Source organism: Diuraphis noxia, unplaced genomic scaffold (genome assembly GCF_037042655.1).
Source record: "Diuraphis noxia isolate RWA-SAM2 unplaced genomic scaffold, SU_Dnox_SAM2 contig0004, whole genome shotgun sequence".
NCBI classification, from domain to species: Eukaryota; Metazoa; Arthropoda; class Insecta; order Hemiptera; family Aphididae; genus Diuraphis; species Diuraphis noxia.
Window position 1 is genome coordinate 22118120 of NW_028301714.1, and position 24058 is coordinate 22142177.

The following is a 24058-nucleotide window of genomic DNA, read 5'->3' on the forward strand; positions in this document are numbered from 1 at the left end:
CTCGTATATATTTTTATCAGATTAGATTAGAATTATTAGTGTTTATATGATTTTTTTTTGTAAATACATATTTGATAAATTTCACGGGCCGCAAAACTTTCCAAGGCGGGCCGCGGGTTGGCCATCCCTGATCTAGAGAATCTCAGAGGATTTAATTAGCATTTTTAAGAAGCAAGTTATGAATTTTTTTTGTACATTTAAATGATCATAGCTTACTTAAAATTAATATTGATAGTCTAATGAAATTCAGATAGTCAAATTAAAACGTAGTTATAATGTATCTAAAATTAATAAAAACACAGTTATATACATATAAATTATATATGAATCTGTGTTTATAAGAAATAAGTAATACAAATCAAGTCTTATTTAAAATTATACTATACACACAAATACATGTGTAGTACAATTATTTAAGGTTGCCATAATGTCAGTGTTGGTTTACTTATATAATAAAATAATGTAATCAATAATATAACTGCAAATAATGGTTTTTAAAACTGGGTATTAATTTTTACTCAAATTAAAAAAACAATAAATTCATCCATACTTATTTATATCTTTTTATTTTTAAAATATGATAAATTAATATTTAATTTACAAAATATAATAACTATTATAAGTAATGTACATCACTAAAAAAAAAAATTGGTAGGTACATGGCATTTGTATATTTTAATATTTATTGCATACAATTACTTAATGATAACTTTCAGGGTATATTGATACATCAATTTCATTTTTATTTTGTAATTCCATACTATATAACTGTACTAGGGATACGTATGGATATTATAATTTTGTTCAAGTTCAAAATTAACAAGTTAGATTGATTTATTATCTGTATTTAATTGGCCCTCTGATAATACTTCACATTTAATTTCATTATTTATTTCTGTATCTTCTTCTAAATAATCCATACAAAATAGTGGATATTCTGATGTATCTATACCATTCATCAATAATTGCTCTTCTGCTTCAAGAACTTTTTCTTTAAGTGTTAAATATTTTATTTTAATATCTTGTAAAGTAAGTTCATCATTTGTCAAACTTCTAATTTTTGCAATTAATTGTCTATTAATTTGCTCTAGTGTTCTTATTTTTTTCTGAAATTTCACAGAAACACTGTGTTTGAACTGAACTTTAGTTCGACTATTGACCAAAGCTGGTACTGTGTTAGTTTTGGTTTTTTTTCTTTGTATAGTATTTTTCCTCAACATATTTATTTTATTGATATGTGTATAAGTATTATTAGACATACTGAATTATAAATCAATATTAATAGACTTTAACTGAGCTTATTTAGTTATTATATGCGTTAATTGATAAATAAATTTTTGGTTGCTTCAATGTAAATCTGGGTACATTTAATATTAAATTTAGTTATGTGATATTGTGTATTATTTACACTTTCATAAGAAAGAATTACTTATAAGTAGGTTAAATTACTTTTGATTAAATCATCAGAATCACTATTTTCACTAAATATATCATGAAAATATTGCTGGTATTTTAATTGCTCTTATTTATCATCATAGTTCAAATTTTATTATTAGTATACAGTTTAAAATAATTCAATTCTACATTAATATGTTTATGTATACAATAATTTAGCTATTATAAACTACCTGGAGATATATTGTCCTCAAAAACATTTATAAAGTGGTGTTTAATGTAGCCTTTAAATGATCGCTAATTGATTGAATTTTAAAATTCCATCTTCCATAAAGATCCTTTTGTAAAATGAGCATTAGATATTAGTGATTGCTCATTTGGTAAAATTCTTCTGTAATTATATTCCAATGCAGTTATCCAGCGTTTCAGTAATGGTATGATTTGAAATGGAAACCTTAAAAAATGAATATAATAGGTAAACAAAATTATTATAAAATAGAAGTATACACTACAATATTGTATTTATTTATACATAAAAATTTTGAAAAATTAATTCTCCTTTAAATTTTACTGAACTAACACAAGTACATAAAATCAATCAACTCATTGAAACAATCACCACAGTGATTGCACTGGGCTCTTCCTACACTCTGTTCTAAAAGAGAATAATCAATTTTTGCACATCCCAAATGATTTGATTGAGTAGTTGAGAACCATGACTAAAATAATAAGTACCTATGATCACAACTTTGTGATACGTATACCATTCTTGCCTCATATATCACGAGGTTCATTGCTTTTATTATATTTTAATAACATTGCTGAACAATGAAATGCGGAGAACTACGAGCAATGGTGTCGTGTATAGAATAGTGGGAATTAACGCAAATCGGACAAAAATAGTTTTTTTGTAACCATACCTATTTGTTTAGTCATGTTGAGAACCATGTGATCACAGAAGTTGGTGGGATATGTACACTACTGACAAGAAATGGTCGGAAGACTGATTCGTAGGACCGAGTATAAATAATGTTTACATACATTTGACTGAGTATGTTTTCAAATTAAAAAATTCATGACAGCACAACTATTTTTTATTCTTAAATAATTCTTAGAAAATAGAAGATTTACTGTTATAAAATACAACTCTTTTTCAACTCTACACACAATCAATGGCCAATTCTGAAGTTCCCTAAGGTAGTGATTTAGCATCAGACCTTTAAAACATCTAGATACTTTTTAATTTTCTAATACTTGTCGATAATCCAGCCATATTTTCCACAAAATGTTTTTACTACAGCTACAAACCCATAGGCACAACTAGGTGGGTGCTTGGGAGAGCTTTAGCACCCCTAGCCATTAATTTAGCACCCCAGATCAAAAATACCCCCCCCCCCAGTGTTTGGCCTCTAGTTGCACCTATATAACAAACCATTTACATATCAAGAGGTGTCAAACATCCAGTTTTCAGTACACAGCACTTTTTTACAGGAATTATTTTAATATTATGATAGAGTATATATAAATATGTAAATGAAAATAAATCAAGATTCAACAATTCATATCCATGCAGATAAGACATGAAAACTGAATACTTACGAAGTTTCACGACTGTTGGTAAGCTTTGGGTCATAGGTGACTCTTGACTAATAAAATTTCGGGCCTCGAGAAATTAGGAAGTGACTACTGACTAGTGAATTCAGTCAATTCAGAACACTGAGAACAGCAAGTAGTGTGAACTAATAACTAAAGAATATTAGAAACTAGCTTTTTCAATACACACCATGTATTAGATGATACACATTACACAAATACACAATAAATAAAATAGTATTATAATATAATAGATAATATATTATCAAACGCTATTATAAACAGTAAACACGTTTATAGTACTGGTTACCTAATTTACAAAATCTTGTGCAGTAAGTTGTGCAACGTTTGTTCTTTGGTGCAACCACGATGTAGATAAAACGGTGTAGTCACTCGAGCTCAAAAGTGAGTCCATATCTGACGGCACTTTGGTTTGCGCGCCTTCCGCCAGGTAGCGCTAAAAAGGCCGATCAACAACCGGCTGCTATAGAGAAGGCCGTATTATAATGCCGTTTTGCGTATTATCCACGGTAAAGTTTTAAAATTTCAGACTTCAGTATTCAATATTCATTCAAATTTATAATAAATATAATCAAATATGCACTTTATAACATTATAATTTATAATACTATTTAATACTATTGACGTAAAAATAATAACCAAAGTGAAGAATGGAATGATCCTCTATTCCTCTCTCGAGTCACGTCCACTTTTACTGGAAGAACAATATGCATTGGTAAATAAATGCATTACTTTGTTACCAGTGGCGGTTTATCCCGAAGATGGGCCCGTGTGCAAAACTAAAAAGGCCCCCTTCGTTTTTTTATTAAACAATATAGGTATAGATATATAAATTCAAATTTAAAGTAAGAATTTTTATTCTAAAGTTATAAAATCCTATGCAAATCCACAAGGTACTTTCCATTTTTATTAAAATTTCAATTACATAAGAAATTATATGAAATTATGTCATACAAATAAAAAATTGTTGTGGAACGTTGAACAATAATGGGCCCCCTCATCAATCCGAGGGCCCGTGGCATTTGCACACATCGTACACATGTATGACACGCCACTGTTTGTTACCTAATTAGTTACCTTTTTCTTTGTTATTTTTTCCTTACAAATAACTTAATAAATCTAACAATGTTAATATCCTGCTAGATAAATAATTTTAAAACGGTCATGTTTATACCAGAATACCTGTATTAGTTGTTATGTAGCTTTTTATATATTTATTTTGTTTTTGTTATTATTTTTTTTTTTTTTTTTTTTTTTTACTTATATGTATTGTATAGTTTTCTTTTGTCTTAAAAAAAATTTTATATAAACATCAGTAGAATAATAAAAAAATTTGTGGACGCAGGCTTCCTCTCGGTGGTCAACGTGTTAAGTTTCGTTAGAGGTATGTTACAGTACATAATTAAGTATACAAAATATTATTATTATTTAAAACAAAACAGTTACTTGTGGTGGATGGAACATGGCTGGTACATTCTTCCCTGCTGATTTTAATATTTTAGTATTACTTAAGTAACCAGACTTGCATGCGGGAACAAAACATTTGTTGGGCATATTAGTACAATATGAAAAATGTTTAAAAATAATAAGTTTTACTAGTTTTCGGTAGGTGTGGGTTATATTTCTACTATAGGTAGTGTGGTACTATATAATAATAAAATATAAATAAACAATGTTCATCAATTTGTTAATAATATGTATATTATTCAAAACAAATATACTTAAATAGACAATATAGCTTATCAAATATTTTCAAATCGGCCTTTTTAGCTCTTCCTGGTGGACAATTCTGTAACTAAACTGCCGTAAAAATGGTACTCATTTATTTCTCATACGTATCATTGATAGTGACACCGTTTTATCTACATCGTGGGTGCGACTGGTGCGACCAATTCTATCGTGTGGTTAATCTTTGCTTATCTTATGTTATCATGAACAACTACAATATTTTGTTGCATAGACCTGATAATATATTATTATTATTAATATCTATTATCAGGTCTATGTTTTGTTGTTAATAACATTAACATAGAACAGTTTAAATAAATAAATAATATGTCTATAACAGTTAATAATGTCTGTGAGACTGTGACTATATAGTAACCACAGTTAGCAGTATAATTCTACAATCATAATCTTCATAATATTCGAAGATCTTAAATCGTGATCTAACATCAATGGCTATGAGTTTCTGATTTAATTTTTAAATTTTTTGTAATATTTTAATTAGGCTTTTTAACCGGACTTTTAATAAGTTAGCTATTCATTTTTATTAAATATTTAAATTTAAAAATGAAATCTGCGTTAATAGTTATCAGTTAATTTTTTCCATTATACGCATGAATTAAGATCTTTATTCGTGATTATACGACATGGACTCCTTAATTTCTGAGATGGAACAATTGTTATTGTGTGGTAGAGAGGACTGTAATATCCAAGACATTATAGGTAACTATATATCATTTCAACAACTACCTATACAAACTATTTTAGTAATATTAGATAGTAGATACTTAAGTCTTAAACGTTTAACCACAGTATAAAGAATAATATTAATACTTTACCTACTAATTAATTCTTTATACTGTGGTTTAACATAATGTTTAATACCTTTGTATCCACTGTTACGGCAAACACTTCACCACTATCCATTTTCCATTGAATAAATTAGTTTAGTCACATTACCAATACTAAGTTATATCAATAATTTTATTATAGAGAAATAGTTTTTAACAGTTTTTTCATTTTTTTATAAAGTTCAAGTACACGCTGGATAAGTAAAAAATTATATTAATACTCATCATTTTTGTATCAATTTTTTATTAAAACATTGATAATACTAGACAATGTTTAAGACAGTATGACAGAATTATTATAGAACAGTGAAGAATGAGATTTGTAAACTGATTAACCTGATTTGGAAGTAACAGCAGATACCTACTTAATTCCTCATGCATGTGAAACATGGTTTTCAACGAAGAGTTGGTAACAACAGATTGGCAATATTCAAAAGAAATGTATTAAGAAATATTTTTGCCTCAATATACAATTCAGTGTCAAGAATATTTGAAAGAAGAAAAATGATGACCGATATGCCTTGTATGACAAACTCACTATTTAAGCGTTAAGAGAATGAAATGTTTTGGCTACGTATTGAGCCAATAATGATATAACCAAAAAAAGTACTAATTAAAACCCTACGTTAGAAAAGATCAATAATTACCATGTTGGGAAGAAATGAGTCAATTGATCTGGCATTTACAGGCAAAGATGGAAGAAATGACTGGTGGCAGCTCAGGTTCTATATTAAGAAATAGACATGCACATCAATTGTATAACATTATTTTTATGTACTTGTATCTGGTACTGAAAATATCTTGCTGTAGTCCGTACTGGCTGATACCAAATACCAATCTATAATAATAATGATATTGAAAGTTATACTTGTCACTATCTATTTTATTTTTATTAGTTTTTGAAGTTTGATGGATTTTTTAGATCTTACCGACATGGTTTCTTTGTATAAATCCTGTAAATTGTACAGACCGTTCTAAACAGTAACTTGAAAAGACATAATTTAACACAATATGTTTTGTAAATACTAGAATTAACTAATCAATCATAGAGTAATCTTGAATTTTGAAATTATGGTCACGTATACATTTTATCACTTTCTTTTATTTATTGAATGATTTCAGGAGATTCTGCTGGTAAAAATATTGATGATTTGTTAATTGAAGCTGATAAAATAATTGGTGAAACACTTCCATACTTCCAAACATCTTCAAATATAAATAAAGTTAAAACTTCAAAAGACTTTAAAAGTATACAAAATAATACAAAGATTAAACCAACACAATCTAAGACCCAAAAGAATGATACAAAAAAAGTTATTTTTAATTTAAATAATACTTCTCAAAGTTCTTCAATTCCAGAGAAACTATCAAATACATCAGAAATCTGTGGTTTGTATTAAAAATTTAATAGAAAGCATAGTTTAAAAATATGTTATCATTAGGAAGTTAACTGCTTAACAGTGTTTGACCCTATAATTAACTTATCTATTTAAAGAATTATTGATAGTAATCTAATCATAGGTGTGCGCAGACTTTCATTGCAGATGCAGCATATAAAATTAAGCAGCCCATTTTTTAACAATCGGCCAAATAAATGTTGAATAGTCAAAATTATAATTATTGATCATATTATACACAGGCAATGTTATTGTTACCTAAGTGGTTATAATAATATCATTTTTATTTTTAACAATTAGCAAATGTTCACATACAAAATTTAAGGAAACATTTGTTCACTGCTTTTGAAAACACCAAGTTACAATTACTATCAGACTTTATTAGTTATAATATAAAATAATTATATTATTTATGGTTCACATCAATTTTATTTACTTATTAATTATTATAATTTATATTAAATTATTAAATAATGAATTGCCCCGACCGGCCCATAGATTAATCAATCGGCCCAAAAAATGTGGCAGATGCAACATATGAAACTTCTGCTGCACCCATGCGCACGCCTATGAATCTAATTAATTACTTTGAAAATCATAATTGTTTTTATAGATTCACTCGCCCATATTAAATTTTAAATATCTTTATTGTTTACCTAAACACCAAATAATAAACATGTTTGTTTTTTTATTATTTTAAATTTAGATCATTTATTTAAATATATTTCAAATGTTGAATTATTAATTTCTATCTATACATTAGTTAATGGAAGTTGCTACCTACATCGGAGCTATTTAATTTCTATAAATTGTTTTCAAATTACTGGTATACTCTATAGTTTTGTTTTCAAATTAATTTCCTATTTATAAATACCATTGAATTGAATTTTTTTTTTTTAATTATCACCAAATTTATTATTTGTGAACTACCATAAAATGTAACATGGTGAATGGTGTTTGGTAATCATATAAATATAATAATAAGAGTTTTAAAATTCCCGTTGGGCGAGTTGTGTAAAACGAGTCTGTGTACTATAGCCAACTACATATCTAATTTTTTACTTTATTCTACGATATATATATATATATATATATTTATGATATTTTTGTATTTATTCTGAATAAAATAAGATTTATAATTTTGTAACTTAAGAAACATTGCCAACTTATGTTTTTAATATGTGCATTTTTTAAATTACCAACCATATTTACTCAAATAAAATTACCAACAATTATTTTAATAACTATTATGCTTTAAATTTAATCGCACAAAATACTATCTAAATGATTATCTGAAAAAAATTCATTCGATTAATGCTATATTCTACCATTGGGGAACAGAAATATAGTAAAGACAAACATTACTAGACAACCTTAAACATTTGGCTTATTTAGGTCTTGAAATTCATAATATTTGTTTAATTATATGGTACCTATTAAATAAATACAATTTTAACTAATAAATATTTATTATATTCATAGGAAAATTAACTATAAACAAATATATTAAAGAAGAGGAAAGAAAAAATTGTTATACTTGTTCTTCATCTTTAAAAAAATATACATCTGAGTTGAAGGTAAGCTAATAATTTTATTTATTATTATTTTTTTCTGAACCTATTTCATTAGCTAGTGCTGAGACTGCTGCAAATGCTTCTTTTCCAGTAGACACAATTTCAGACGGTGGCAAGATAAATCCATATTTTCCTGTATCTTTCAATTCCACTGTGTAAGAATACTTAATTTTTGCAACTCCTTTAGCCCAATCATCAGATGCTCCTAAAAATAATTTAAAGTACATGCCATGTAAAAGTTGATTAGATATTCATGTTACTAAAATTGTAGAAATATATGGTTAATGTGATTCCTATAATTTTTTCACCATGTGTACTGTATATACAAATTTATAATTAGCCTTTATGATGTACTACATAGTTTTTAAATACTGTTAGTATCAGCTTTCGGGCTGCTTTTAAAGTCAGACAGGAACAAATGCCCACTTTGCTTCCTTCTAAATGAGGTCTCTTGGTGTTTTACAATATTTTTACTATAAGTATCTGGATCACACTATACGTTTTGTTTGTTGCCGATCGGCAAACGATTGCAACATCTATAATTAACATATCGGGGCCAGACTGAGCTGATTCTCCAATCTGTCCAAATTCGGTCTAAAATCAACCTTGCGCTGTTGCGTTTTGGTAGCAACGAAGTGTTTCCATCGTGCACAACATTACATTCGTTTATACGGAGCCGTCTACACTGAACGTTTTTCTGTTACCATTATTTTTTGAAATGGCAGTTTTTTTAAAAATGTGTCTACTTATATTTAAAAAATATTTTCCAAACATGTATTCAACTGAAAAATTAATAACAGAGGTCCAAAACTATCTGTGTATTTGGAATATGACCTTTAATAAGTACATGAATAAGGAGTAAGAACCTAACAATTTTTTTGATTATGTAACTTTTACCTAAGTTATAATATTTGATACCTTTTATTAAAATCAAAAACTATTACCTATACTAATTTATATTAAATTATTAAATTTCAAATTAACAACAATTCCTGCGCTTTTTTTATCTCGTTTATAGGTACTCGGCAGCCGATAAAACGCATAGTCTAAACGGTCATGGCGATTGCGGTTTGGTCGTGACCGTTTTTTCGATCACCGACAAAACGCTAGTCTGATCGGGCATTAAATGTCTTAGACTGTATGTAGTAAATATATTTTTTTTGTATGGTATGTACACAAAAGTAACTTATGGTGACATCCTCTTGTATTACTCAGTAAAATCCTCATTTTCTATAAAATATTTCATTGATTGCGCCCACCATACAAAAAGAATAAAGCCAATGGAAGCACTGGTGTTACCTTTAGGCACCAATGTGTTAATAATATAAATCAAATGTTATGTACCGGCTGCTGGATATAAAAGAGCTGCACTATTTCCGACAGTATACTCAATTGATGTTGCCTTTTTGATAGCTGTAGCCATAACCTGGCCTACACGATGTACTTCCGTGTGATCAGATGGTACCCGTTTGGCATAGCCCCATGGATATAAGATATATTGTCCATAACTATGGAAAGTCAGAAATCCCTAAAATATATATGTATTTACTATTTATAGTCTATTAGGTAAGTTTATTAAATTTAAAAATCAAAAATATTCTACTTACCTTAAATTTATTTGGATTTTTCATGATATATTTAACCACTGCTTGGGTTTCACGCTCAGAACTAGCTTTTACTCCTCTGTATATTTCTGCACATGAATATTTGCTAGCACCAGTCTCCCCCCAGTGATAATCCCAGTTACGATTCAAATCTGTTCCTACACATGAATTTGCCAGGGGCTTGTTACGGTTTTTTCGCCATAAGCGTTCCTTTTCGTGAGAATGTTTATAACTAGATAAAAATAATGTTTTTATTATCTGTAAAACTATACTTTAAGACCTAAGTTATATTATTAATACCCATCAGGATTTAAAATTGGTATTATGTGAAATTCAATATTATTCATATGAGATTCCAATGAGTCTCTGTTATATACTAATTCATTTATTAAATATAATACTGAGGACACTGCAATCCATTCTCGTGCATGTATCCCTCCATCGATCCATATAGCTTTTGTATCTGTTGCATTTTGGTCCAGTTTAATTCTTATTACTCGTAATGGTACATTTTCATATGATTTACCAATAGTTTCAATTTCTACTATATCTGGATATTCTTGAGATAAATGATCAATATATTTATATATATCATCTACCTTATGATAACGTTCAAATGTTAAGTTATGTCCTAAAATCAATTGATTAGTGATTAATAAAACTAAAATTATTTCTATATAATGTTGCTGATTTTAATTGAACTTTTTTTTTGTACTATTGTACTTGTGATCAATTATTGAAACATAAATTAATGTATTAATTTATATAAAAGTATATAGTTAAATTATTTCTAGAGCATAATTATTAATTTATTATTTATTCATAAATTGCAACCTTGTCTTCCAGATACTTCTAGTTCGTCTTCATTTATTGGAGGATTTTCATCATTGATTGCTCTTTGTATGTCATCAATAAAAATATCAAATGATAATGATCCATTATTCAGTGAGTTTTTTACAATTTCTGAGTTATCTTTTTTTACCATTATATCTACCGATGTAGAATTAGTAAACCATTTTTCAACCACTTAAAAATATATTTAAATTAGATTCAATTATTTTGACTAATGAAAAACTAGATTAACTTACATCCTTGATTTTCTAGTTCTTTGATTTTTTTCCTTTGCTTAGAGTTGACTGTTACAACTCTAAGTACTTGGTCTCCGTTATAAGTTATTTTTTCTTCAACATCTCGATTTTGATTATTATTCTCTGAACACCTAGTAAATGTTGATAAGGCTAAAAGTGTAAACACACAGTAAAGGACTCTGGAACAACCATCCATTTCGAACTACTAAATGAGGATAAACTAAATTGATTCTTGACCACAGGGAACTCTTTAATGTATACAGAAACCGGTACTGTGCTATGGTCCCAATCCAAGCCACACCTATTTGATATTTCTTTAATACTACTGGTTATTGACCAAATTTTCTACCTTCTGACATAAACATGCATAGAATATTTTATATCTTTATGTTGTAAACTGTACATTGCTATTGTATTTTAATGACTAAAATAATATAAAATTATTTTTTCTAGTATCTACAATAGATCTTTTCATACTAACAGCTATCGATAACAATTGTATTTGCCATCTTAGTTTATTCATTAAACCACCAATATAATGACTTGTATTAATTTAATGAAAAAGAATGGTGCATAAACTAATTTCTAATTTGATATGAACTCGATTTTGTTTGTATTAGTGTCACATGGCAATTTTTGTTTAGGCGACTGGTTTTTTTTTAGTTTATATTGATTGTAGTGTCAATGGGACACCATTCCTCAAGCTGTCCAGCCTAGTTAAAATAAATAAATGTTTACACAATTACTTATTGTATGTTTTGTCTACAGATTGTAATTGTTTTACTTTAATAAAGAAAATAAATTTTATGACTGTTAAGAGAACACTTAATGAGTAAATAACATAAAAAAAATTGTTAATATTTTAGGGTGGATTGTTATTTACTTATTTATTATAATACTTTTGTTTACTTGTGTAAAAATTTAATATTTAAATCATTTTTGTAATCTATATTTTGCGTTTTTGCTAGAATTTAAATTTATTTTATATTAAAAATTAATATCACTTTTAAGTATAGTGTTGATGTAGTCATTTTTCTATATAATACATTTTATGGAAAAAAAACATTAATGTATTTTACAAATTATTTTTGTATTGCATTAACAAAAGGTGAAGAATATAATGTGTTGACAGTTGAGTGTGTCAATAACCCCTACAACCAGTTAATAAACCACATTCCAAGAAACCAGATGTCCACTGTGGCACTGTACATACTAATATTTGTTATACATTGATTTGGTATATCTGTATATAAACTTATGTGTAATATTATATTATGTAGGTCATTATTAGTCAAGGTGAAGTTTAATTTGTATTATTTTGAGGTGAATGTTAACTACTGTCTACTGAATGTCTGGACCCTTCTATTATTAGTGTATTCAAGATTTGAACATGAGTATTAATAGAATACATATGCTCCAATAATTATTATTTTAGATTCTAAGCACAACAATAAGTGTATGATTTACCTGATATTTTTTTTTTACATACACATAATGAATAGTTGAAAAATGAATCTATACTCTATTCAATGAAAGAACACATAGCAGCCTTGCCAAAATTGGTTCTTCTACACATCCCCACCTGACATTATGCTATATGGGAATTGGTTTTAGTATCAGGGTGACATGAAGAAATGCACAGAATCCATGCATTCTCTTGCTAAACAGAGTATTGTCAATACTTTAAGGTCAAAATAAAAATTCCCAATACTTTTCAAAAAAAATTTTATAATTTGCAAACGAATGACACTAGATATTTGAAATTTTCACTTAATGTTTATATTAGGATTTTTTATGTATAGAATAATTTTTAAAACAATTTGACCCTTTTTGAGCTATTTATAGATATATAACGATTGATATTTTTAATTTAATTTAATTTTTTTTAAAAGTCGTCCGTGATTATTTAATATCATAAAATCGCGAAATCGCACGGTTTTTTATCCTTTAACAGCTTTTATTTCAAGTACCGTTTCAAAAATCAAAAAATGATCTCTCCAAAGTACTAGCCTTTTAAGAGCATTACCTTTCAGAAAAGATGCTCTACTTGATACTTTTGAGCAAGTTTAGAGGGAGAAAAAGTGTTTACAGAATAAAAAAGAAAAAGAAATAAACATCATTGTAAAACCAATTCATTTCTCGCTCCGCTCAGAATCTAAAAAATCTGAAGTTAGTTTTAAAAAGAAATTAATATTTTAACAAATAAATACTTTTGTGTATCAAAAGTTAAAATGATATTAGATTATAAATTGGTGTAAAAATAAGTTATACCCTTCCTAGTTAGAGTTAGATATACTTTTGTGAATTTAATTTTAAAATACAACAGTATTTGCATAATACCAACGTCCAACATAATGTATATTATAAATTGAAATAATGTCAAATTAAAAAAAACAACAATCAGTTTTTTTAAATTATATATAGATTTATTAAAAATATTTATGCGTGCGTATGGGGCAGCAGATATAATGCTATACCATAAGCTCTAATTTTTAAAATAAACTATTAGATGGGATATCTCATGACAGTATGACACCCCTAAAACTATAGAGTGTGCGTATGTCTATTATGAGATTTGTTTTTTTTTTTGGTATCTATCATTCTTATACTCTGAAGCAAAACATTTGCTGATATCATCAATTTTGAGTGTGGTTTCTCAAAACAAATGTTATCTTGTTGATTCTTTATGAGGTTAATGGGTTAAAATTGTATCTAGTTTGTAATTTTGGAAGGTCAAATTAAAAATGTTGGTTGAAATAATTTAGATAAACTAACAAAAAAACAGCAAGAAGAAGTATTTGTGTGCGCAATTCCAGGTTTTGACAAAAAGAATTTTATCTTTTTGTTTTAATTATAAAAGAATAACTGTATAGTTTAAATTTTCATCAAATATATATGGAAGCATTTGTATTATAAAATAGTTTTTAAGTTTTCTGGTTACTATAATCATTTAAACTTAATTTACAAATTTTTATAAAAAATGTAACATTATATATTTTTTTATATTTAAATTCAATATTTATTATTTATGCCTTAGGTTCCTGATTCAGAAGTGAATTTTATAAAATCCCACTTTAAAGTGAGCGCATCTATGATGGAAAATCACAATCGGCTACAAATGTTGTGTAACAGACATGATAAATTTGCTAATAATATGAAAACTCAGGACCAAATTATTAAATTAAAAACGGAAGAAGAATTAAAATTTTATAAAGTATACATCATGATATTATGATAGTAAATAATTTATTTTTTTTATTGTCGTCAACATTTTTCAGATGAAAAATAATGAACTTGAAAAAAATCTTATGTGTAAAGAACAAGAAATTCACAATTTGGAAAATCGATATCAGCAATTAAGTCAGTATTGTGAATCGTTTTTAAAAAAAAATGCAAGTTTATGAGTATTCAATTTTTTTATATTATATATTTAATTAAACCCTACACTAATAACTTAATGACCCAAAAATTAATGTTACTTTATGCTTAGTTTTTTCCATCATTTTTTAAACTCTAAATTTGTGTAGATAACCTAGTTCATAATTGAATGATATTTTTAAAGTATATAAGTATAAGTGTTTTGTCATGTGGCTTACATATATTAATAATTTTCTTATGATTTTAAGAAATTTTAAGAGGATGCCACACCCGCATGAGTTTTTTTCCGTCTTACAAGTGCATAAAAGTTTACAATTTTAAAAATGCTCATAACTCGCTTTAAAATTAAAATATAATAAAAAGCCTCTTATAACTTAAATAATATTGTTATCATTAACTTTTATAAGAGGTCAATTCACTCTACATTTTAAACCAACAGAGCTAATTTGGAATTGCTGAACATAAAATTAGCTATGCTATGCACTTGTAAGACGAAGAAAACACATAAGAGTGTGGCATTTTCTTAATTATATAGAGTTTTTTTTTTACCTTATGAATTTGAAAAATATTTTATTATTTTTGAATTTAAATACCTAGTTATTTAGGTAATTGAACAAGATAGCATACCAGGTATATTGATAATTTATCAAAGTTGTATGTGCTGTTAATTGTTTTGTAATTTCCTCATTAACAGAAAAATAAATAACATACAATGTGTCCTGTGAGGATGTGATCAGCTGGTTTCATATGTTAGTACACCTCAAGTTATAAAAAAAAACCTCTTTAAATGGGAAATTTTATTTTTTGAGTAATGGTCAATTCAAGTTTTTTAAACAAAACCGAACTAACCACACATTTGCTGATGTATATTCAAAAATTTTCAACTTCTTATCATAATTTTTTGTTAATTATAAAGCTATTTTAATTATGCCACAACTAACATACACAATCAAACGATAAATGTATAAATTATTGTTATTAATTTTAAAAAAAGTTGCTGAAAAAAAATTCATTTTTTAATATTAATTTTATTATTCTACAGTATACCTATAATACCTGAAAAATTTTGTGATCATATCTTCCATAGTTTTCTAGTAATATACTGTCAAACATGACAACTTTTGTGATTTTAATTATTGTCAATGGTAATTTATTTGACAAAAAGATTAGATGAAGCATGTGTAGGCACTACAGGCTATATTTGTAAATAAAAACAGTAGTGAATACAGCTTAGTTTGAAGTTTTGCGATTTCTTTTTCTTAATATTTTTTTTAATTTAGTTTATTTAATAATTAGATTCTATGTTTGTAGTTTGTATACATGTTTTATGTTAGTTGATTGCACAATAAAACAGCTTAAAAGAAAAAAATAATATTGAAAAGTGTTGAAGGTATATCAGTAAATTTGTGGTAGACTAAAAAAATTTGAATATCTAATAATCTAAAAAAATTGAAAAAGTTAGACCTCCTTTAAATGTGTTTAATATCATATAACGCTGACTGGTTACTTCTCATGGTACACATTGTGTATTTGAGATTCATGTTCAGAAAAAATAACTTTTGGTATTTTTGTTATAATTTTTATTTTCTACTTTAGATTGAAGATACATTAAAGAGTTATGATTGCCAATTAAATGAATTAATTGAACGCAATATGACTAGAGAATCACAATTGCATACCATAATTGGTAATCTCCTTGATGAAATCGAACAGTCACATAATCAATACAGAATAAAACTATCAGAAAAAAATAAACAAATACGCAATTATCTTGATCAAATAGAATTGATACTTGATAACTTTTACAAATTTAAAAACAACAGTATAAAAACATAACATTTGAGTGATATTGACATGACTATCATTTAAAAAAGAAATTTAACATTTTGTGTGAATGGATGAGTTGTGATCACATTAAAAGATGGAGTAAATATGTTCAAGTAAGGAATTTTGATTTTAAACTTTATGTTATATCATTGCGTTTTTATATTTACATACCCAAGCCTGTCCTTGTTAATTAAAATATTTATATATGCCAGTTGGTATGTATTTAAATATATTTGTTCAAATTATAATAAATTTGACTGATGAAATTTGAATTTATGTAGGTTTTGCTAAATAATAAATTATGTTTGGCACTTAATTTATAATTGAGTACCAATATAATTTAGTTGATAAAAGGTATAAAAAAATAAATTAAAACACTAGTATTATAATTGGTTTAAAAGAAAAGTATAATCATATTATATTCATTATTTCATTAACATTTTTGATAATTTCATTATAGTACTTGTACAGTAAGTATTCACTAACATATTTTACTAAGTAACAATTCTAATTACTTAACGTTTTTATTATGCATCCCAAAGTAGTAAAGTCCAAGAACACCAATTGCTGACTGAACAAAACTTGAAAATGGCCTAAAATATATAAATTAAATTATGATATGATTCATACTAATATTTAGAAAATTTACCATGAAGACGCTTCATCTTTGTCATTAATAGCTACCATACCATTCTGTAAACATATTATTTGAATGTTTTAATTAATTTATTAAATTTATGAGAATACTAATGAATACCTGTCTGGTCTGCCGTGTCCTGCTTCTTGTATCTATATTATCTCTGTTTGTTTGCACATCGTATTGCCTATCTCTTACTTTGCGTCTTAAAATTCTTTCATCGGAACGACTTTCTAAAACTTTTCTCCTGTTCCATTCTAAAGCTCTTTGATGAGTACCTTTTAAATCCATGTCTCTCTCTCTTGCATTCCGAACTTGTTCGCGACGAATGTTTGGTAATGATTCCGATCTTGTCAATCTACCCTTTTGGATATCGTCGATTCTAACCCAAACTCTGCGTTCTTGTTCTCTCCCATCTACACGAATTGTACGTCTCTCGGATCTTATGTTTAAATTTCTAGTTCTGTACGTGTCTCTAATATAATAGTTGTCTATAGGATTGTATCTGCATTGATTGGTCTCGTTTGAAATCGTCGCCAATTCCTTATTTGATATTTTTCGATAAACATTTCTGCGAAAAATTACATGATTTTAATTTTATTAATTTCGTAAAGGCTAATGAATTCAAGCTTATACAAATAAAGAAATAAACCAACAATTAATAATATTATAAGGACTTCATTATAATCCAGCGTTCTATACAGTGATCAACTCACACGATCATCACACCAGAACCATTTTCTATCTCTTTATATTATATATATAATACCATTTAATCTAATAGTAGATTAATTGTCATTACTTAAATCGTAATTATTGAATATGGATAAAACTATATTAATTTTTGTTTAAAACAATGTTGCGTAAATGTTTTCTTGATCTAGTTTTAACGAAGGTGTCTATCATTTTTATATTATTATTTAGGTTACTAATATTCAGTGTAGCTAGAAGTCTAGTATAATACGATGTACCCTTTTTTTAAACTATGAGTGACCCTTTGTTCCGATCACTGTCTATCACGGCCTATCTTGTGTTGTAAGCTTTAATATTAAAGTTAATTAAGCCCTAATATTAAACTTAATGTTAAGAATATTATCTTTCATGTTTCTACGTTGGTTTTTTTTATATTTTAATTTTTATGCAAATTATGAATGTGAAATATTCCTATTTAAAAATGCTCGTCTTAAATTCATCGTAGAAATATCGTAAAAAGCCAATGTATAAACACAGTCCACAGATAACATTCTCTACTTTATGTTTGATGATAAAGTAGTTAACTATAATAGTATTAGTATAAAGGTTAAAGGTAACATCTAACAACACAAGATTGATTCTTCTAAGCGTGAATTTATTATACGGCAATGCGTGGAGTGAGGAGAAAACTAATAGTGTGGCCGTAGGCCGAATTAATCGTTGAGATTTGATGAAAGTTTTTATTATTTCTGTTATAACATAGACAGAAATTTTTGAAATTTTTAGATTATCTCTAAGCAATTTTTACCACGAACCTATTTACACATTACATCGTTATAAACATATACGTAAAAGTTAAATGGTAATTAGTTTCAGTTTATCAACACAAATTAGTCCAACCTTATAATAGATTAAAAAATATCATTATACAATGATAAACTATAATGACTCTTAATAATATAAATATAGCATTAGGTATAGATACTATTCGATAGTTACTTACGTATTACCCCCTCCATACAAAAATTAACTAGATTATCGGTCATGCATACCTATCCACAATATTTTTTTTTCAATATTTGTCAATACGAATTGTCTGGAGAGCCTGTTTTTTTTCCTGTATATACCTCCTATACATATAAGTACCCATCTCCTTCACTTAGTCATTATGATTGAATTACAATTTAATACATATACATGCGACATGCCTATTATGTTTATGATGACCTCCCACTGACAAGGTACACCGAAAACCTAATTTACTCAGCATACGGTAAAACTGTAAAAGCGAGTTCCTGACCTTTTCTCCTTAAAAAAATATACACAGAAATCTACTAATAATAAATACTTGTGAAAGTACGATCAACATTTCGTTAAAATAAAATATAAATATACCTAAATAAAAGATATGTATTATTTATACGTACCTAAAGATGATACGTACCTATCTAGTATCTACATAATTTTGAATAAAACTGTTGTTCTTTAATTTTATAATGTTTAATTTAGTGATATTTCAGTTCTGATTATTATTTAATTTTATTTACATTATACTAATATCGATTTCGTTAAGTACCTATACCTACTTAAAATTTAAGGTTAAATCTATAACCATGAAATATTTTTATTTTTTAGGATGAACTGATGGATTTGAGTGACTGGTTAAAGGTTATAGTGTATATGTGATATGATCTATCTTATACAATTGTATATCTAATCAAAAATAACTTACAAATTATTTTCCGAAATCGTGCACACGTTTGCATTGGAAAGAGAAAGAGCCAAGAAGAACACAACGCCAACTACGATTGATAGAATCCTAAAATTATACCAATTGACAGTGTTAATTTAACGACATTTATATTTTATACATATTATAAATATAAATATTCTTAATGTGTATGTGTACAAAAATATTAATAATTTTAACGAAAACATAATCGTACGAATGTATAAAAAATATAAAAAAATACGAATGTGCAAAATATAATTTTTGCTCCTGATTCGTTAACTTACGTCTTATTCATCTTGTGTATCTACGACGATGTTCTAAAGTCACAATACACACTTGGGCGTTGTGCACCTCGACGAGTGCTTTTTATACCAGAATGATAGGTGTGATTTTTCCGGTTGCTTTGATTTAATATGATGCGTGTTTTCCAACCCAACGGTCTGCATTTTATTTGTAATGTATAATTTTTCCTATTTATTTTCAAACCCTTATCCGAATGAAACACAAACCACATAAACACACAGGACCAACTTAACCCTACACATGCTTTATCATGGTGAATATTTTTCGAATCATTGCGCTCAGAGATTTATCTCTTGTCATAATAACGAATGGCTCTATATAATATGTTAGGTGTAATATATATTATTGTGCGGCAGACACCGATTCATATTGTATGTGTAGGTGTATTATAAAAACACTTGAGTAGGCATTGAATCTGATTAATTTACCTAACATAAAATTTGATAAAAAATAAATATATTTTATGATTTTCTGGTACAATAACTTTTATGCATCATACGAATTCACAATGCGGAATTTTGAATTTTTGACGATGTACGAACTATCACCTATATGTAGTACCTATTAACTTTCATGTACCTACATAAAGATACATTTTGCAACGTAGATATATACAACTAGTTCGTTTTCATTACTTGCTATTTATTATTTTCTCCTTATTTATAAGTAATTTTATAGTGATTTATATATTATTATTTTATGACACATAACATAAAATATTTTATTATATATTAAGTAACGTGACAATGTGATATAGTGTTATTATTATACTACCTATTTAATGTTTAATTTATATTATGTTTTTGATTACTGTTTTTGTGTCTTAAGTCTAAGTTTTAAAACTTGATTTTTGTTTTTATCAAAGTCAAAGGATAATTTATAGTATTATAGATGTACGTTTTGTTGCTTTTATTTTCTGACAATGTAAGATTAAAGCTGCAATTAAAAACATTTATATATTTAAACAAAAAAAACATTATTTATCCATCTATCTTAAATATCTATAACTTCAAATGTTTATGAGAAAAAATATATACTTTGAATATTTTTAATAGGATATAATAACAAATTATCAAGAATCTTTTAAATTAGTTTTTTAAATAGGTATGATTAAGCTTTCTTCTAAGAGTATTTCCTTGATATTTCTATTCCAAAATGATTATTATATTTGTATATGCAATATGCTAATATCGCAAACGCCGCGTATTGACGAGCAAATGCTACATGGAACCCAAAAGAAAAAGACCACTAAGCAGACAAAAATAAAGATGGATAGACAAGTTCGAAAAGAACCTAGTGGAAATTGGAATTCGGGATGGAGAAACTGTACCACAGGCCATAGGCGTGTTCAAACTTTGGTGGCCAAAAGGGCACGACAAATTTTTAAATCGTGATACCTAATTTTTAGACATTCTTTATGTTACAAAATTCACAATTATAAGAATATTTTTTAATTATGATAAAAAATTATAACCATTGTCAAAACAATAAAAATACATTTACCTAAAACTAAATTAAAAACAGATAGGTACATAATATTTATAATATTACTTAACCATGTTATGTAGTTATAGAGAATTGATGAACATAATATTACCTATATGATAATATAATTACTAATTAATAAATGCTCAAATATCAATAAAATGTTCTGTTATTTGTGTGTAGCAATAAAACAAGATACAAAAATTACAATTTATCGAATCTATAGGAACTGCAGAGTACACACGGACACAGCATACCTTTTTTTTATTCTGGCATTTTGTTTGAAGCACAGTCCGCCGGGGGGAGGGGGGGAAGCATTGCTAACTTGACCCAACCCGCAAACACGTCTACTGTCTAGCTATGAGCTCAGAATAGAGTTAGATGGATGCCGGTACCTATAGGCTATAGGTACCTTTGTGTTGTGGCAATGGCCAATGGGCCTTATTGGCCTTTAAGAAGTCGAAGAAGAAGATATATTGTATATTTATTATTTAAACAATGCTTATTATTAATAAGTTACCAATTATTTGGGTACGTAGAATCTCTAATTAATCAAGTCCTAAATAATATTGGCAGTGGCGTAACCAGGGTGGGAGGGTATAGTGCACCTTCCCATTAAAAAAAATTTTTTTATATGTATAACCCCCACCCCTTCCGCTGAAAGTAGATCCTAGTTGCGCTACTGAATATATAGACACCTAATCATTATGTAGTTATTGGACTGAAATACTGAATCATTATAAAATCTTTTAGGCATATATATATATATATATATACGTTTATTATCAATTTATTAAAATAATATTCCAAGATTCAAAAATAACAACATAATCATACATATATTTATACCTAACTAGGCTAACTACCTATAGAAGTATAAAAAATAATATACATTAAAACATAACATAATATTGTCGAGCTGTAATATAGTTATACTAAAAACTAAAATAAAATACATTAAAACATTTAATTCAAAAAAAGAAACATAAACATTTATATTTTACGATGAGATTTTTGGGCAGCAAATTCTTCAACGACCTCGTTATTATGGCTACCTAATTGATTTAGTTATCTCACATGCTACATTTAAAATCGCCAAATTGTTTAAGCGGTGGTCGTTTTTATTGAAGATCTTAAGTATGATTGCACTGTTTTTCAGAACACTAAATGACCGTTCAACTGCAGAAGTATTAGGAACCGGACAGCATAAATACATACATAACGCAATGTCGCAATATCTATATAATGGTAGACATCTGCTATTTTGTGATTTTTGATGATTTTAGTCAACTCTAAAATATATTTTGTTGATACATTTTCTGGTAAACTTTTTAAGTATCCATGAAAATGAATACATTAATTTATAAATGATCCATCGTCAGGATACTGCAGACTTAGTAATCTGGTAGCTTTTTTCCTTACTTCAGTTGCTGGTAAATCAAACATGTTTGGAAAAAAATCCGAACTTAGTTTTAAAAATATAATCGTATGAGTTTTTATGTTTCCTTAACCCTAAATGTAATGAATCTATTATGACAAAATATATGTGTTTATTTTAAATGATTCTCTAGCTTCAAGTGATGTGTCGCATTGACGTAATCCATCGTATGGTAGGTACTTATTTTTCTTTTCCTATAGCAACCATATTCTTTAATTTCAGATTTTTCCATATACCTATTTTTTCATAGTATGAAAAAGTGTTTCTTAAATCTGCCACGTAATGAATTAAAGATGTGTGTAGGTATATAACAATGGTTTATTTAATTTCAATAACCTATAATTTCTTGCTCGTACTATTAAATATCTCTAAAATATCATTTCAAAATGAAACGAGAATACACATTTCTAAGCTAGGTAGGTATTCATATTTTTTAATAATCCAGTTGATTCACATTTTTACTTGGGATTTTCTATTGGATTTTCAACAAAACTGTTAAACACTTTAAAAGTTTCTGTCCAGTTTTGAGAAGGACTTAAACAAGCTTCGTGTCTAACTGCCAATCGAGTATCGAACAATATTTTTACTGTTTATTCTTAGATTTAGTCTCACAGTCACTCAATATTTCACAACGTTGTGGTAGATGCAGAAAAAAATTGAAAAATTGAGTACAAAGTCCAAGTGTAGAGCAACTAGCACTTAACAGCATATACCCCTATCTACCAAGTTTAATGAATTTCCCATAAAATAATATCCTTATTCTTATGTGTATACCATATATCATATTATCATTTATCACATATAAACTCATCGCTACAACTACAACCTCTATCGTGTTTTATAATTTATTAACAACCAATTTTTATTCCTGAAATTCCGCGTAACGGATTGAGTACTATTAATATAATTAAGTAAGCCCGAATGACGTATTATGTACCTAACACTATTTACATTTTTTCGAATAAACTTCATGCCCGGGCGATTGCCCGCTTTGTTCCACACTAAATACGCCACTGCATAGACTCGTATTAAAACCATTTACAAATTTTCATTTTTGTGAGAAAAAAAAAATTGTTTTTTCATTAAAAACAAAACTATAACAACGACATTTAGTTTGACTTTTGTAGTAGAGAGGAATTAACTATAGTTCCTACAACAAAAAACTACCATCATATTATATAGAAGTCATGCAGGACATTTTCCTGCTCTCAAATATAACTCAATTACTCAAACAAAAGTGACCAAGACATACACTTATGTAAAACAATATTAAAATAAAATGAACTGTAGGTAATTGAACAATTTTTTCTCCTCATA

At 27.3% G+C, this 24058-nt stretch overlaps 4 protein-coding genes across 4 annotated transcripts; 1 reads left to right on the plus strand and 3 right to left on the minus strand.

Annotated features, from left to right (window-relative positions):
- Nucleotides 1-539: 539 nt before the first annotated feature.
- Nucleotides 540-3358, minus strand: LOC107161424 (uncharacterized). The gene is made up of 2 exons (XM_015507833.2): nucleotides 2995-3358; nucleotides 540-1849 (listed from the first exon to the last, which is right to left on the minus strand). Exon 2 carries the CDS (start codon nucleotides 1257-1259, stop codon nucleotides 825-827), a length of 435 nt encoding a protein of 144 aa, XP_015363319.2. The 5' UTR covers nucleotides 1260-1849; nucleotides 2995-3358; the 3' UTR covers nucleotides 540-824.
- A 1656-nt stretch (nucleotides 3359-5014) lies between these two features.
- On the plus strand, nucleotides 5015-19794 carry LOC107161653 (uncharacterized). Its single transcript, XM_015508150.2, has 7 exons — nucleotides 5015-5457; nucleotides 6708-6974; nucleotides 8465-8559; nucleotides 14286-14462; nucleotides 14527-14640; nucleotides 16223-16566; nucleotides 19419-19794. Exons 1-6 carry the CDS (start codon nucleotides 5382-5384, stop codon nucleotides 16460-16462), a joined length of 969 nt encoding a protein of 322 aa, XP_015363636.1. The 5' UTR covers nucleotides 5015-5381; the 3' UTR covers nucleotides 16463-16566; nucleotides 19419-19794.
- On the minus strand, nucleotides 8433-11506 carry LOC107161643 (carboxypeptidase B). Its single transcript, XM_015508138.2, has 6 exons — nucleotides 11249-11506; nucleotides 10995-11186; nucleotides 10461-10791; nucleotides 10164-10392; nucleotides 9901-10084; nucleotides 8433-8761 (listed from the first exon to the last, which is right to left on the minus strand). The coding sequence occupies exons 1-6, from the start codon at nucleotides 11442-11444 to the stop codon at nucleotides 8574-8576; spliced, it is 1320 nt and encodes a 439-aa protein (XP_015363624.2). The 5' UTR covers nucleotides 11445-11506; the 3' UTR covers nucleotides 8433-8573.
- LOC107161660 (uncharacterized) lies at nucleotides 16837-20212 on the minus strand. Its single transcript, XM_015508161.2, has 5 exons — nucleotides 19800-20212; nucleotides 19516-19602; nucleotides 17211-17661; nucleotides 17103-17146; nucleotides 16837-17046 (listed from the first exon to the last, which is right to left on the minus strand). Exons 1-5 carry the CDS (start codon nucleotides 19808-19810, stop codon nucleotides 16965-16967), a joined length of 675 nt encoding a protein of 224 aa, XP_015363647.1. The 5' UTR covers nucleotides 19811-20212; the 3' UTR covers nucleotides 16837-16964.
- Between the last annotated feature and the right edge of the window lie 3846 nt (nucleotides 20213-24058).

Bases quoted from the DNA above. Each gene is read 5' to 3' on its own strand.
- LOC107161424 (XM_015507833.2), bottom strand. From the start codon at position 1,259: ATGTCTAATAATACTTATACACATATCAATAAAATAAATATGTTGAGG.
- LOC107161653 (XM_015508150.2), top strand. From the start codon at position 5,382: ATGGACTCCTTAATTTCTGAGATGGAACAATTGTTATTGTGTGGTAGA. The intron at 5,458-6,707 runs GTAACTATATAT...GAATGATTTCAG, and splicing joins TAATATCCAAGACATTATAG to GAGATTCTGCTGGTAAAAAT. The intron at 8,560-14,285 runs GTAAGCTAATAA...TTTATGCCTTAG, and splicing joins AATATACATCTGAGTTGAAG to GTTCCTGATTCAGAAGTGAA.
- LOC107161643 (XM_015508138.2), bottom strand. From the start codon at position 11,444: ATGGATGGTTGTTCCAGAGTCCTTTACTGTGTGTTTACACTTTTAGCC. The intron at 11,187-11,248 runs GTAAGTTAATCT...TATATTTTTAAG, and splicing joins AGAACTAGAAAATCAAGGAT to TGGTTGAAAAATGGTTTACT. The intron at 10,085-10,163 runs GTAAGTAGAATA...TATATATTTTAG, and splicing joins AAAATCCAAATAAATTTAAG to GGATTTCTGACTTTCCATAG.
- LOC107161660 (XM_015508161.2), bottom strand. The intron at 17,662-19,515 runs GTAAGTTATTTT...AATTTTTCGCAG, and splicing joins ACGATTTCGGAAAATAATTT to AAATGTTTATCGAAAAATAT. The intron at 17,147-17,210 runs GTATTCATTAGT...ATATGTTTACAG, and splicing joins GGACACGGCAGACCAGACAG to AATGGTATGGTAGCTATTAA.